The sequence below is a fragment of the Triturus cristatus genome, chromosome 8, assembly GCF_964204655.1.
Source record: "Triturus cristatus chromosome 8, aTriCri1.1, whole genome shotgun sequence".
Lineage (NCBI taxonomy): Eukaryota > Metazoa > Chordata > Amphibia > Caudata > Salamandridae > Triturus > Triturus cristatus.
Window position 1 is genome coordinate 1,393,152,955 of NC_140591.1, and position 15,095 is coordinate 1,393,168,049.

Genomic DNA, 15,095 nt, shown 5'->3' on the forward strand with positions numbered 1-15,095 from the left:
GACTGACTAAGATCGAAACGCCGTCGACCACAATGTCAAAATTCCCTTAAACACTGTCTAAACCAATTGGGTGTTTTTTGACCTGTTTCTCAATGCGATGAAATGTTTTTATTGTCACTTAGCACTTCACTTCACGCACTTTCACTTTTGTATATGTGAGCACTAGTGTATATACAATGCACAAAAGTAAAAATGATAGGAATGGAAGCAACTCCATTTTATGATGTTAATAAAATGTGATGTCTTCCTCTACTTTTCTGTGTCCTTGTATACGTTCCGTAATTGGATCTAATTCATTTTCCGTTACCATCAAATACTATTGAAAAAAAAAAAATTCTCTCAAATAAATTACTGTAGCTCTGCTACTCGAGGATTTTTTGACCTCACCAGACCATTGTTTTTTTGAACTACCTCCACCGCCCCGCAGCACTCCCACTACGAGCTGCGACTGATGCTGAGAACAAATGCACCAATGGCTGCTGGTTGCAAAACGTGTTTATTGACTAGTAAGGCGGGGAAGCAGTATACTTGTACAGAAGTGATTTCCTGGCACTTAGAAATGTCTACGATACCTTGGGTGTGAAAGGCCACTTCAGGAAAGTCTACTCGTCTCTCCACTTGAAAGATCAGAGCACATACACATCTGTTGATGGTTCCTCTGAGAGATAAGGAAATAAATAAGTGCTCTAAAAAGTCACAACAATGTACAAGAAAAATTATTGTTGAGAGGAAAACCTCAAAGTGACTTGTCGCTCTCTGCTCAGGAAAGTCATAAGTGTCTCCATCTGGAAAAGCGTATCCACAGAGGGTGATATCACAGAACTTGTTCTGGACATTAACACTTGTGGCACAGAAATTAAATTCCTGGTTCTCACTGGGGTATTGGTCACTGTCATCCTTGACACGTTTGGTAAGCTGCCACGTGGCATTGTGTCTCAGCCTGTTCAATTAAAGTCATATGCCTACAATTCTTGTGAAACGTTATCATGCAGGGGTTATTTCTGTGCAAAACTGTCCCATGCATGTCCCAAATTCAACTTTGAGGTTTATGCTGTCGAAGATTCTGCTGAAAAAGGATGTCTGCTAAGCTTTCATTTAATAGTAAATGTGGGGGTACTGCAGGCACTCTTATCATCTCATTGCAACTTCTGAAGAATGTGATGTAGACAATTCCAGGCCATGGAAAATGAAGGACATATATTCGCTGACACGTGTCAAAGGCATTCATTTTAACATTTAAAATCAGAAATCGACCGACTCCTTCAATAAAACATAATTGCACCAGTGACAGGTCTGACACCATGGCTGTCTCTCGCTGTACCAATGGCTAAGAGGGAGTCCAATGGAAAATGTGAATCTGTGTGGACATGCGACAGCCCAGCTGGGCCATACACCGGAGGCGTCACCTAGCTCCTAAGATTACGGACATTATCCACCAATTGAATGGAATACAAGTATTCTCGAAAGTGGAGTTGAACAAGGCCTCTCATCATTACAGCCAGAAACAGTACAGAGATATCACCACCTTTACCGCACTTTTCGGTCGGTTCTGGAATAAGAAACCCATTTTAGGCAGAATCGCCAGATGCTGAAATGTTTCTGGAGGAAAAATGCAAGGTAACTGAAAGTATTACAAAGTTTCTGAATTACACTTATGATATATTGATGTTTTTACAAGACTCAAGAGGAACACAATGAAGGTGTACAGTGCATTAGCCACTGCCAACATGCGGCCCTTGCAAAGGACAAATGGGATTTAAGTTTGCCAACACTGAATTTCGGTAGCCACATATCCTCCCATGATGCATGAGGCCAGATCCTGAGGAGTAGGAGGTGCTCACCTCAGCTCCATTTGCCTCAAGTGTTTAAGCCGCCCATTTGTTTCTGGGCACGGCTAGCTAGAAAACTTGATCAGTGCACTGATAAGGTAACTGACAAAATCACGGGTCTGACTTCCATTGGTTCTTGCGCTGACAAGCAAGTATTGATGCCATCTGATCATGAATTTCAGAGGTGAATAACATGGCCGACTTCCAACTAAAATGATAGTTGATGCCAACCGGGGAAAGTGCAGTTATTAATACAGGGCTCCCGCTAAAGTAATTATCTATGCCAGTCAAACTATCAAAAAAACTTGCCAGTTGTTTGGATGCACAATAATTGCATTTTTTTGTTTATGGAAAAAATGTTAATGCAGTGACCGACCACCAGGCCCTCTTCACCATATTTGTGAACCTAAAAGTGATGATGATGCAGAGAACTGAAAAGTAGGGCGCGTCTTCAACAATCCCATTTTGGCATCGTGCACAAGCGGGAGAGAAGACCAAACCAAAATACTGCTCATTTCTTACTACTCCTTACTACTGCTATGTACATCATTAAGGCCGTAATTTGCAGAAATATAATATTAAACTGATCAGACCTATCAAAATAAGCAGGTACAACGTCATTTATGCTACATGTGCCGACTCCACGCGCAATGTGGTGACTGAACTAATTGATTTGCAGAGCTAGAAAGATTTGGACAAGTCACTTCATCGCATTGTAAATGTGATCTCAGGTGACACAGAGACCATCACAGCAAGCAAAGGAAACTGGTATGCCCTTGTAAGGGTCTATGTTTGTGAAGGACTAGCATTACCATCTCTGTGGCCTCAGAAAGGAGGGTGTGGACCCGGCCCATTACGACGACAGAAGCATTACTTCCGCTCCGACACTGCTAGGTCAAAATGTATGATTGTCTTTCCTTGATCTGTTGGTTCAAACGATGATTGGCTTATAACACATATGCCACAATTTGAGTAAATTGCACCGTTTTGGAGCGTCTTGAAATGCCCCATGTGCAGGAAGGTGGATGGAAGAATGTAGCAATAGATTCCGCCTGGTCAGCTCCTGATGGTGGTCATGGATAGAAATTTCAAGTTTCCTCAAGTTGTACCTGTACTCAGGACCACTTCAGAAGATTTCAATGTGGCAATGAGCCGGATCATGTTGACATATGACATTCTGTGTGTCATGAAGTTTACAATTGGTCACCATTAAATGGAAGATACTTTTTAAAGGTGACTATATTAGTTTCAACCATTGCATGATCCCACCCTGGTGGCCACAAACAAATGGAATGGTTGAACCTATACTAGCCACTTAGAAGAAAACTCCTAAAATAGCACAGTTAAACAGAGGCTGCATTCACAGTTTTTTGACAGACATTAAGAGTCTTGAGACATCCCATGCAGCTTGACCACCGAGATCCCTCTGAGCTGGCGTTTGGGTGGGGGGTAAAATAGGGACACACATTCCTGAAATGGCACCTAGGAGTCCCCAAGAACATGAGGAAGTATGAGGAAATTATCTTCACAAGAAACAACAAATGAATGAATATGCGGAAGAAAGAGAATTAAAACATTGCATTTATGTGATAGGCCCCCGGTGCTGGCCAAATCAAGGGTCTAACAATCGTCATCCGTTGTTTGACCCACAACCTTACATTATTACAGATGTGGTATGGAACTCCTCATACTTCTGTGTGTTTAATGGGATCCCCTGCATCCTGTCATCTGCCGAAGAGCACACTGTGACCCATAAAATCCTCTGGAGGACGGCAATTCTTTTGAGAACTTCTTTTTTTTCCCACCAGGATCTCCAATCGAGAGACTCAATCCTCTTCCTGTAGTTCTACTCCGCTGCCTCTTTCCACTCCCATTTTCACACCGCTGCTCACTGGTTCTCCGCGTAACATTGGAACTCCTGATTACAATCGGTTGCCAGCTGAGGAGAAGGGAGTTGTATTATCATCACTGGTAGTGTGTCTCGGTCACAGTAGACTTGACCCGTCACTCCAGTGTGACCGCTCTGCTGAGTGCTCACTGGGACGGCAAGGGCGGGATTAAAGCAGACTGCAGAGAACTCCTTCAGAGAGCAGTTGTTCCAGGCTGAGCTCACTTATAAGAAAGGATGAACATGAACCCAATCAGTGTACAGCAGAACACTGTAAATAGATCAATAGTTTGGCCTTCAAATTGATGTGTGTGTTTCAGAGATACAAAGGCAGTACACCCCACGCCTAAATTCCCAGAAAGTAAGTTAAAAAAAATTATTTTCGCAGAGAAAGGTATGTATTCTAACTTGTTTTGCTGTGATGGCTAAGTTCATACTTGGTGTGAGTAACCAACAAACATGCTCACCTTCATTCTGTTTTGGGGATGGACTTGTAATAGAAATCTTTGGATCAACAGCTGTAAGTATGATTTTTGGAACTAAAAGGAGAAAAGAAAAAAAAATACCTTGTTAATGAAAAAGATTTGGTCTTCAGGTTAATGACATTAGAAAAGTCAAAATGAACTGCTGTTAAACAAATAACACTTGTTCTACACCACCACCCCATCTTTTAGGAAAGTGAAAACAAAGCAAATATTTTTCTTATTACTTTTTCATAAAAGACCCATCGCCTCTGGGCATTGGAAGCGTTTTCACTTTTGGAAAATTGCAGTACATATTTTGAACACTAATTTTACAGACCATTTTCTACTTTTCCAATTCTTGAATCCTAAGGCTTCCAAAACGACCCTCCGGAATGGTACATAGAAGTTTGTACTTAAAGGGTCCTTCCAGCAAAAAGAAACAATACACAGTTCTCTTTATCTGGTCGTACATTTCTAACAATCACCAACAATAAGCGTTCGCGAATTTTGCTTTGTTTGATGATGTCATCTTGGGTTCTGACACCTATGGGGACTTCATTCACCTGATGACTCCTTTAAATGCCGGATGCGTGGATGGATAGGCAGGGAACAGGGACACACAGACCAATAGGATGAGCCGAGTTTGTCCACATGAGATTCCAACCTGACTACTTTATATAAGGTTATGTATGTTTTTACCTGTATTGTTCACTGCAGTGACCTATGGTGAATGGGATTGACGTTATTATGATCAGTTAAAACATGGAGCTATTATCAAGGTAAATATTATTCCAAATGGCGCAATAAGGGGCATATTTACGAGGAAGATGTAGAGCGTGGTGTTAGCCACCTTGGCTTAACGCCATGCTCTGCCACTTCCAAAATATAGGGCTGCACCGTATTTACAAGGATATGGTGCAGCCCTGCTTTCCCCCTGCGCTGGCGCTAATTTTAACTGCCTAGGGCCAACGCAGACACCCTTGCACCATAGTGCAATGGTGCCTGCGTTTTTGGGGGAAGATTGTTTATGTGCCAGAAGGTGTCCCTTCCTGCACATAAACATTCTGAGATGACATTTTGAAACTTTTATGTGTGTTGCCTAATTCAGCACACATAGAAGTTTCTAAATGTCATTTTTTTATTGATTGTTTATGTGCAGGAAGGGGCACCTTTCTGCACATAAACAATCAATGGCTTTTTGCTGTTTCTATGTGTGCTGCACAACGCAGCACACATGGAAACGGCAAAAACGAGGAGAAGTGCGCCTGTTTGAGACCAGGTTTTCCCTGGTCTTGATTTTGGAGCTGTCCCATATTTACGCCGCCCTTGTAAATATGGGGCAGAGTAAAAATTAATGGGTATTGCGGTGGAATGCCCACTGCAACACCCATTGCCCACCCCTTTTGCGCTAAGTATAGCGTGAAAGGGCGCCTTACAAGGCAGTGTTAAGCCACGTTAACGCTGCCTTGTAAATAAGGCGAAGCCCCTATCGCCACCACAACGTCAGAAAAAGTGACGTTGTGGTGGCGATAGGGGCGAAAAGTGACGTTGTGGTGGTGATAAGGGCTTGTAAATATGCCCCAAAAGTTGCTACCCTTTTGAACACTGTGAACTCTTTCTTCCAGCAACATATTTTGTACTCTAGAGTCTCCAAAATAAAATCTGAACAAAATAGCGCTGTCCAGATTTCATCTGAGTTCTGTTTTCTTTCAGTGCCGCTGCTGTTTCCCAGACAACATTCACCAACGCTTTAATAGGAGGCCGAGGAAGGGAAGCAGGAAGGAAGTAAACATGATGCGGACAACAGCGAGATGATAAGGTTAGGTCATTCTAAATGGCACGTTGACATATGAATCACAGGATAGAAGGGAGGAAGTACCAGAAATGAATCTAATAATGCATGAACAAAAATAACTGTATTATGCATTTTTAAAATTCATGCCAATGTGACATTTCACGAGTGATTCTCTCACCGGCCGTATCATAAATACCATTTTATCAATTAGAATGCCCGTGCAGAAATAGCTTTATAACAATGTCACATATGTGATAAAAGCCAGGCACATTGCAACAAGTGTGTCGGTTTATACCCCGTTATTGGTACCACTCCTGTTTCCTTGCCTACCGTTCTTACACCCTGCTGGAGAGCTTTATTTCACGTTATTACTGTAATGTTTTCATCATTTGCAAAATGTACGCAGCAAAACCATATCTTATTTAATTTTTGAAGCGATTGCATGTAAAACACAGTCATATTTTGATCAATTGCTGGTGCAGTACAGTGCCACAATTCATAAGTATATGGAAACTTTACCAACAGATAAAACTGCTCAATCATGAGCAGTGGCAAAGGCAGGAGCATGTTTCATGGTCTATCTGTCCCAACCTCCACAGAAAGGTCAAGGAAGGAGCCAAGTGAAATGGAGGTGCTGACCACTGAGAAGGATTCTCCAGTGTTTCCGTCATGTAAGCATTCGCCTTCTTGTTTGGCGGGGATCTCCAGTGGACAATGCCGTCGTAGAATTCCAAATCCAACCAGATACCACCAAACTCTGGGTCACTGAGCAATGCTTGTTTTTAGTGCTTGTAGCAGAAGAGCACATGGAGAGCTGGATCTTTTTTATTTCACTGGATGGCTCCTAGAATTTCTTTGGTGTTACTGGTGGTTGTCCGACACTCTCAAGCAAGGACTCTTTTTTGCCTCTCCACATCTTTCATAAAACAATCTCAACTGCCTCAATGCTGTAGCAGTGGTTGTAGGATCCCTAGTCAGGTCCTACGTACGTGGAGGTAGAGAGGAAAATACTGTGGTTAGAGCCTGCTGTCCCAATCTTCACCAAGGTAGAGCATAGGCTAGTCCCATCGTGCAAATCCATGCATGAGTTGTGTGGTAAGATATGCACTCGCATTATGTGAAGGGCATAGTCCACCCATTAGAACCACTCGCAGGCCTTCTTTTGTGTTCAATCAACATGTTTTTGTATTGGCTGAAAGATTTCCCCAAATAATTTAGTGTGAAACTATTATCTCAAGCCAGGATATCAAGATTTCTTCTCAGCTTAGTTGCCCTATGCGAAGTGACTATTTATAGCTTCCTCATATAGCTCACAAGCACCTAGGGGCATTTAGGCACTTTACAAATAACCAGAAACAAAAAACAAACAAGGTTGTTTGGAGGACTAAGAAAGTTGGACAATAACAAGAGTAGAGCTGTTTAAGGAGTGGGGAGCAGGCCAATGGCACTGTGAGGGAGGAGGGGCATGAGATGAATGAAGAGATGCAGTGCAGAGTATGGAGGGTTAAAGGAGACAGCTACAGAATCATTTGTCCAGATACTTTGTGCAGAGGCTGCTTCCTTGTGCTTTAACCCATAGAGGGAATGGTCTAACATTTTTCCCTGCTTCGTTCCATTTGGGGCAGGGCTAAGAGTGATTTACCTTACTGTGTATCTCCTACTTGCAAATAAAGGTTTTGGAAACTTTAAAAAAAAAAAGAAAAAAAAAAAAAAAAAAGAGTGATTTACCTTCATCTAGTTTCTCTCTATTGGTGCTGGTATTTTGGAAACTGGTGGAATGGAATGCTGCCTAAAGACATTACCAGTAGTTAACATTATTTCATGCATTGTCATTCATCACTTTCTTCTAGGTGAGTTGGCCTAGCATCATGGGTATGCACAGCTGTAGCTCTGTGTAGGATGATGCACCAAAGGATCACCAGATACAGCTCACTGATGAAATCCAGACCATCTGAGGAATACACCAGGTTTGATTGTGGATTTGTTCAGGGTACATAGGACCCGGCAGTTCAGACGCTACTGACATTTTTGGGTCAGGGCCAAGACTGATTTGCAGATGGTTGGTCCTTGTCTGCACAATGAGCAATGAAGCGAAGTGCTGCTCATGGTACTCAACAGTGGATCACTTGTTAGTTAGGTCTTGCCTACCAGATAGCACAAGCTGTTTAGTTGTGAAAGACCTATTGTGGGCTTACCAAAAACTTACAGAGGGCTAATAGCCTGTCCATTAGTAGCCAAGGGTTGCCATTATTCCAATGGCCAGTGGCGAAATGAAACTTGCGATGGCTCCCCTGGAAGGTACGCGGAGGGGCCACCTCCAGCATCAATGAGGAGCACTCCAGGCCGGGCTATTGTGCTGAGGGGGCCCCCTGGAGCTTGGGGGCCCCCCTGCACCACGGGGGCTGCGGGGGCCAGTGGTATGCCCCTGACAATGGCTTTCCTTTTCCCATCTGGAGTTTGCCCCTTACCTTGAACATAGCCTGTTTACTAACCTTTAGGTTAGCTGACTTGTATTCTTCACTGCTCACTTTTAGGCAACAAATTTTTATTTTTTGGTTAAACATTCCATGGGTGAGCATGTATTTTCCAGCTGCCTCTCTTGTGTGCTTCTCCCACTGGCCAAATACCTGCCCATGCTCCGTGCTTCTCTCTCCTTTCCGTGCTTCTCTCCCCCATGCCCCATGTTGCTCTCTCCCTTACGTGCTACCTTTACTCCCCCCCCCCCAGTTTTATATTTTTTATTACCTGACCCACTCCCCATTGCTTCACCCCCACCCACTCTCCACCCTCTTCTCCATGTTGGTCCTTTTTTATTTAAAATGTTTTAAAATGTTTCTTGGAGTGTGCAGCAGCAAATTGCTGCCAGCCCTTCCACCTTACAAAAAGTATTATTGCTTATTTTTTTAATTTACTGATCCTTCTTGTATTGGTAAATTAAAAAAATTATTCCCACGTTCTTTCGTAGGCACGTGCATACGTCAGCGTGCATGTGCGTGCCTATATAATGACGTGGCTGCCAGTAATGGTTACGTAATAATATATTTTTTTCATTCTTTTGGCCGATGCTGCACAGCAGCAACAAAAATAGTTGTTTCCCCCAAAGCTGTACAGTATTAACAAATGGGATTGGAAAAGCCAATAGGTCCCAAAGGCGAAAGCTGTTGCTTTTTTTTCCGCAGCATTGGTATTCCCAGGTATGGGTCCCATCACTTGATTTTGAGGAGTTGCGACAAAACTGAAATATGACTTGGGGTGCTTGTCCAAATGGAACACAGCATAGGCATTTGGAGAAGACTGTTTTGAAGCAGGACCACTATTTTTCATATGGTTTGTCCCTGTATGCAAAGGTACAGTCAGAAAAGAGACGATGGAATAAAATACTGCTTAGACTAATTACCAGTGGTTTAGGTTGGTTAGAGCATTTCCACTTTACAGAGAGACAGTAGTGTTCACATAGGTTTCAATGTGCTGTATATGTGAAGCATAGCATTACGTCAAGTAATCCATAGCATTATGATTGATGCTCATAATGCCATGAGCATCTATCAATGTCTTAGTCAAGTTTCCCACTTCCGACCAAAGTTCTTAAGTACCTCTTTACTCACTAGGGTCTTTTTCGACTGCACACTGAGACTTAACAATTCCTGTCAAAGATGCACTTCATGAGTCTATTAGATAAGATGGGCTAGGAGCAACCCTTCAGCTGCCATTAAGTGAAGGCCGCTGGTGCATCACCAACAAGAAACCGTTACTTAAATAATAAACCACGCCTACCATTTTTTAATATTATCTAGAATTCTACATCCTTATGTCTCAGTGCAAGCCACTGAAACACTGTGTAGCAAATGATATTGCATGAAAGTCAGCAGCCAGTAAGAAGCGAACAAACAGGAAAAGGTGGTGCCTGGTATCTTTAGAACCTGTGTCAGAGTGTTAGAACAATTCCTGACTCACAGTGGTTTTTGAGCATTGTTTTACGTGCCCTGATTATTCATGATTTTTTGGGTATTTACTTAATTGGCATTGCCAAATTGTAGAGTTGCATTCTGAGATTTAGAACCAATTTTCTGGGGCTTGTTGTTCTGTTCTGGTGGGTGTCTCGTTGCTTTCCACTTCATTCTGGTCGGCGCTCTAGCTGCTGTGGCTACCATCGTGGGCTTGTTGGGCTCTATTCCTCCACCAGTCATCATCGTCATCATCATCGTTATCAAAAACTTTATGCAATTGAGAGAAATAATCATAAAAGCACACGTTACATAAAATGCAAAAAGTTAATAAAAGAATTGAAAATGTTAACACTGCATAGTTTTAAGACAGTGTACAATACTTTTTTTTAAAAACAGGTGACTGCGAGACACCTGGTTCCTTAAGGTTGCTGGTTCCTTAAGAGCCTGTAAAAAATTGGAGTGGGTCCATATAATCAAAAATGATTAGCTCTCACAACTGGCAAAGAAAATATCCTTGTGGATTTTACATAGAATTTGCACAAAAAAGTGAAATGTAATCAGAACTGTGGAGAGATGTCATCACAAGGAGAAAGGGTATCCCTCCCAGGATACCCCAAAGGAAAGCATAGCAAGGTGCAAATGGAGCCAGTTCTAAATCTCAGCAATAAGGACCTTTCCCATTGGCTGGAATGATACAATAAATAGGATTTGATGCCAGCAGAGGTCTGTAATAAAATATATTGTTTATTTTTGGGCTTGATAAACTCTCTTTGAGAACGGCTAGCATCCATAAAGACAGGCTTTAGCCATATTTTGTCTGATTTATTTATACAATTTGGTTGGAAAAAAGAGAATGCCTTCCCAGGTTAAAAAGGACATTTTTATCATCCCACATTTACAGTTTAGGCAGCCCATGATCACGTGCTGATTAAAAATGGCCTGTGGGTTGAACCTTATCTACAACCACAACATCAGTGGTCTAATCTTAATGACATCTTCAGCATATGTGAGTCCTGGCTCATCATGGAAAACAAAGTGGGGGAAGCTGGGTGGTTGTGAAGGAGTATCTTACAGAAGATTTTTCTTCAATATGTACACTTCTACTTTGACATAACCCCAGACTCCTGCACCAAGCGTAGTAACAGGGACACATTGGGTTTTATATAATTCTAAGAATACTGCCACCGGCTTGCCGCTACTGCACGGATCAAGTTAAGGAATGTGCTAATAGATTGAATACATTTCAGATGCCTGGTGCAAATATTAGAAAGCCACAATCCCAAAGAGTTAAAGCGGACCCCCCCTTATAAGGAAAACTTGACAGCATGGATAGTATGTTAGAACTGATATGTATAGGACTCACTCTATTCTTCCTGAGACCGCATGCCATAACGTGGGATTTAGAATAGTTAAATCATTCGTAAACCTTACAAAACCATGTACTCATTGCGACAGGTTCCTTGGACCATGAGCCAGCAATACGGCATTGTCTGCATAAAGTAACAATGGCCCTTGCAGGCTACCAATCTGTGGTGCATACTGTCCGCAAGACAACAAATAGTTGCTTACGTCATTAATGTACAATGTGAAAAACACTGGTGCCAAAATGCATCCTTGGTGAACGCTTCTGTCCAGACCAGAAGGCCCTGTACATTTGCTGTTTGGTTCGAACCTGGTTCTGGCAGTTAAATTCTTGTGAAAGAGAGACAAAAAGTTAACCAAAACAGGGTCCATTCCTTATAAATTAACATAGGCCAACGTTTGGACCTGTTGATGTGGTCAAAAGTGCTCAACATGTCCACGAAGGCCAAGTACAGCGGGCAGTGTCTGACCACACCATATTTCCCAATAGTCAGTTAAAGTTTCAGGCACTGCTCTACTGTTCCAAGACGTTGCCTAACCCCATACTGGCAGTAATTTAGAATATTCTGTTTACTGGCCTAAATTCTAATCCGATTAAAGACTACTCTGTCCAGCACTTTAGCTGTAGAATTAACAAGAGAAATTGGATGATAACACCATGGGTCTGATCAATCCCTCTTCTTAAAAATTGGTACAGTAGAGAAGAATACCAAAAGGCTGTAAGAGATGCAGGAATCATTTGATTTAAAAATATTAGTAAAGGAAGGTGACCAAACATCTAAATTACACTTTAATAAATCGTTTGGAAGCCTGTCTGGACCAGGGGAGTTATTAGGAGGACAGTCCTATAAGACAATCAGCATTTCCTCCAGGTCTATCTGTAAACAAGAACTTAGGTCTTCAGCGACCTCCAGGTGTGCGGATGATACCTTATTACTACTAAGATGGTACATGTTGTAATAATGTGCAAGCCAATTGGCAGCAGTGATATGTGAGTTAAGTGGCACCAAATTCCAACTACTATATCTCAATCGACTGATTGTGTGGCATAACATTTTGGAATCCTTCCGCTTGTTTGCCTCCGTTATTGACTCGAGATGCCTTCTTTTGATCTAATTCTTTCTAAGCTTTACACTAAGTTAATAATGAGCCCTACATATCCTCACCAGTTCCAAATTTCTAGGCTTAGTATACCTAAAACAAATCTCCGATTACGATTTACACAGGAGTCAGATAAATCAAACCATTTAGGGTTCTGGGCATTATATTTAGGGGCAGGCATCTTTTGCTGTTTTTTTACCATCCCACAAATCTTGGAGGAAGACTGCATTATTGCATCTCAGTCCCCCTCTGAGGTAAGGCAAGAGATAAAAGCCCTGCAATTATCCCTGACCAGTGGTTCAAGAGGATTGCAGGTTTAGATAGATTCCATGTCATGCGCAAATTGTTATCTTCAGTGTTCATTTTAAATTTAGCACCAGAATTAGGAGCAAAGCGTTGGAGAGGGAGGTCGAGAGACAGAGTTAGTGGGCTATAGTCCTCAATGCACAAATTAACAGTTTCATAGTTTGAGGCTAGCCAGTTAAAGATCTAGTCAAAAAAATATAGTTTATGACAGTGGAACATGCGCAACCAAAAAAGGTAGGAACTACAGGCATTTGGGAACGGTATAATCAATTGATGCACATCAAGTCTCTCAAATTACCAAACTCAAAGCCTCTAAGGTTAGAACAGGTAAAAGTGTTGTGCAAAATATTATCAGTCCTTGATCCTGAACAAGGGTGTTAACAAAATCACCACATGAAATGGTATTTGCCCATTGCAGCCCATCCTTGTGTTGGTTGAGGACCCTGTCTACTGCCTCAATAAACCTCTAAAATTTATGATGTTACAATAAGAAACCTCATCGTTATAAAAAAATTAAAAAAACAAAATATAAAAGTTATTATTGCATTTGATCGCCAAAGCCTGTATCACAGAGCTATCTGTAGATACAGGGATAAATTTACAATCCAGTGATAACTTTATTCAGATTAATAGACTTCCCAAGGCTCTCCCCGAACTAGAGGGTTGAGCATCGATGGAATAGCAGCTGAATCCAATTTGATTAATGTCAGACACTTCCCAGGTCTCCTGCAACAACACTAGCTCTCAGTAAAGGAAGACCGAACTCTACATTCAGTCCTAGCGGCGTAACCTGCAATGTTCTAGCATACCACCCTGACTGGGTCAGAAGTAACAGTGGGTAAGCCTCCATAACTTGAGAAGGTGGACATAGCACTTGGGCAGGTTAATGCATGGGTGCTAGTGTAAAGGGAAGAGTGTGATTGTTAATCAATGTCAGTAACATCGTGTAATAGTGAGAAGCGATTCTGTAATGGGCTGCTGTTGGCGTGCACTGGAGCTGTTGGGCGATTTGGGTTCCAAGGGTCATTGGACCAGGGGAGGGTATGTTTATAATTAAAACCAAGAGGAAGGACCAACATTTTGCAAATGGTGGCATAGAGGTTGCAGACTGGAGACCGCAAAGGATTCACAATGTGAGGCCCATTACAATTAACGTCAACAATGTCTTCGTCACCAGATTCTTTGACTGATCCAATCCACACTATTGGGCAGATATACAAGCCCCTTGCACCACTTTTCCGTCACTTTTCCCATGTTAAAAGTGACGCAAAAGTGGCGCAAGGGGCTTGTAAATCTGCCCCTATATGCCCTCCAAACATACTTTTATTGGATGGGGTAGGGTGATAGTTAAGATGTTTACTGACTCAACGTGAGACCTTATTCTTAAGTTGCATACATGTTTCTGTTGCTGCCTCCTTCAGTCAGAAGCCTGTCTTCTGGGGAGCATCTTTACACACAGGCAGCGCGTCCACGCAATAAATATTATAATGGTAAGTGTCTGTCATCTTTTGCACCTGTGTCAGACTGAGCATTAGATCAATTACTGGAGGGCAGAAGGGTTTAAACATTGCTCATGTCTTTTTATTATTTACTTTACTGCCATTGCCAGATTGTGGGTTTGAAACTGATACCATCATCTAATTCCCTGGGGACTGTCTGGTGGATGTGAGAAGCAGTGAGTGTCCTGCTGCCCTTCACCTTCATCTGGTCTTCACTCTAGTTGTTGTGTGTGCCATTGGAGGTTTGTTGTGCTCCACCTCTCCTTCAGTCATAGCTGACCTACAGGGGAGTGCATTAACACACATGCGTTGTATACGTGCAGTGGGTGTTTCAGAGTGGGTGTGCCCGACGCCACACCAAAGGCAAGTAAGTCCACACCTATTTGGGACCAGAATGCAGCTGAGACCAGTACCCCTAGTACAAACAGTTTACCAGTACCCCTTGTGTAAATTCTCCGGAGTCTTCCAGATTATTGTACTCCAGAGCACAGATTATTGAAGTAATATCATTAGCAATGGATTCAACCTATAATGTTTACTCTTCCCTTATAAAGTCAGTAGTAATGATCCCATTTCTTTCACGCATAAAGCATTTAAACCCTGTAGGGCACCACAGGTATCCTAGAGGCTTAATTATGCTGCCCTTCTAAATGTAAGTTCATTACACAAACACTGTACACAAATTCGTGAACTGATTTTGGATACAAATATGTATTCAAATTGTAATGCTGAGATCTGGCTCAAGGACATCTCTGGACAAGATATTCCTAGTGGATTATTCTTGTGGACTGGGGAAACAGGATAGGGGGATGGAGAGTTAGCTTTTATTGAATAGCAATACATGTAGATATCTTAGGTGGAATATATTGGTGATCTACTAATTGAAGTGCTTGCTTTTTACTTC

General features: G+C 42.1%; 1 protein-coding gene across 2 annotated transcripts in view; it reads right to left on the reverse strand.

The window, feature by feature from the left end:
• EVA1C (eva-1 homolog C) overlaps window positions 1-15,095 on the reverse strand; it is a 352,894-nt gene that overhangs the window by 12,374 nt on the left and 325,425 nt on the right. For both annotated transcript variants that reach the window (XM_085623116.1, XM_085623117.1), the window contains exon 6: window positions 4,185-4,256. In XM_085623116.1, coding sequence (XP_085479242.1) covers window positions 4,185-4,256 — 72 coding nt within the window. The remainder of the gene's footprint in view (window positions 1-4,184; window positions 4,257-15,095) is intronic.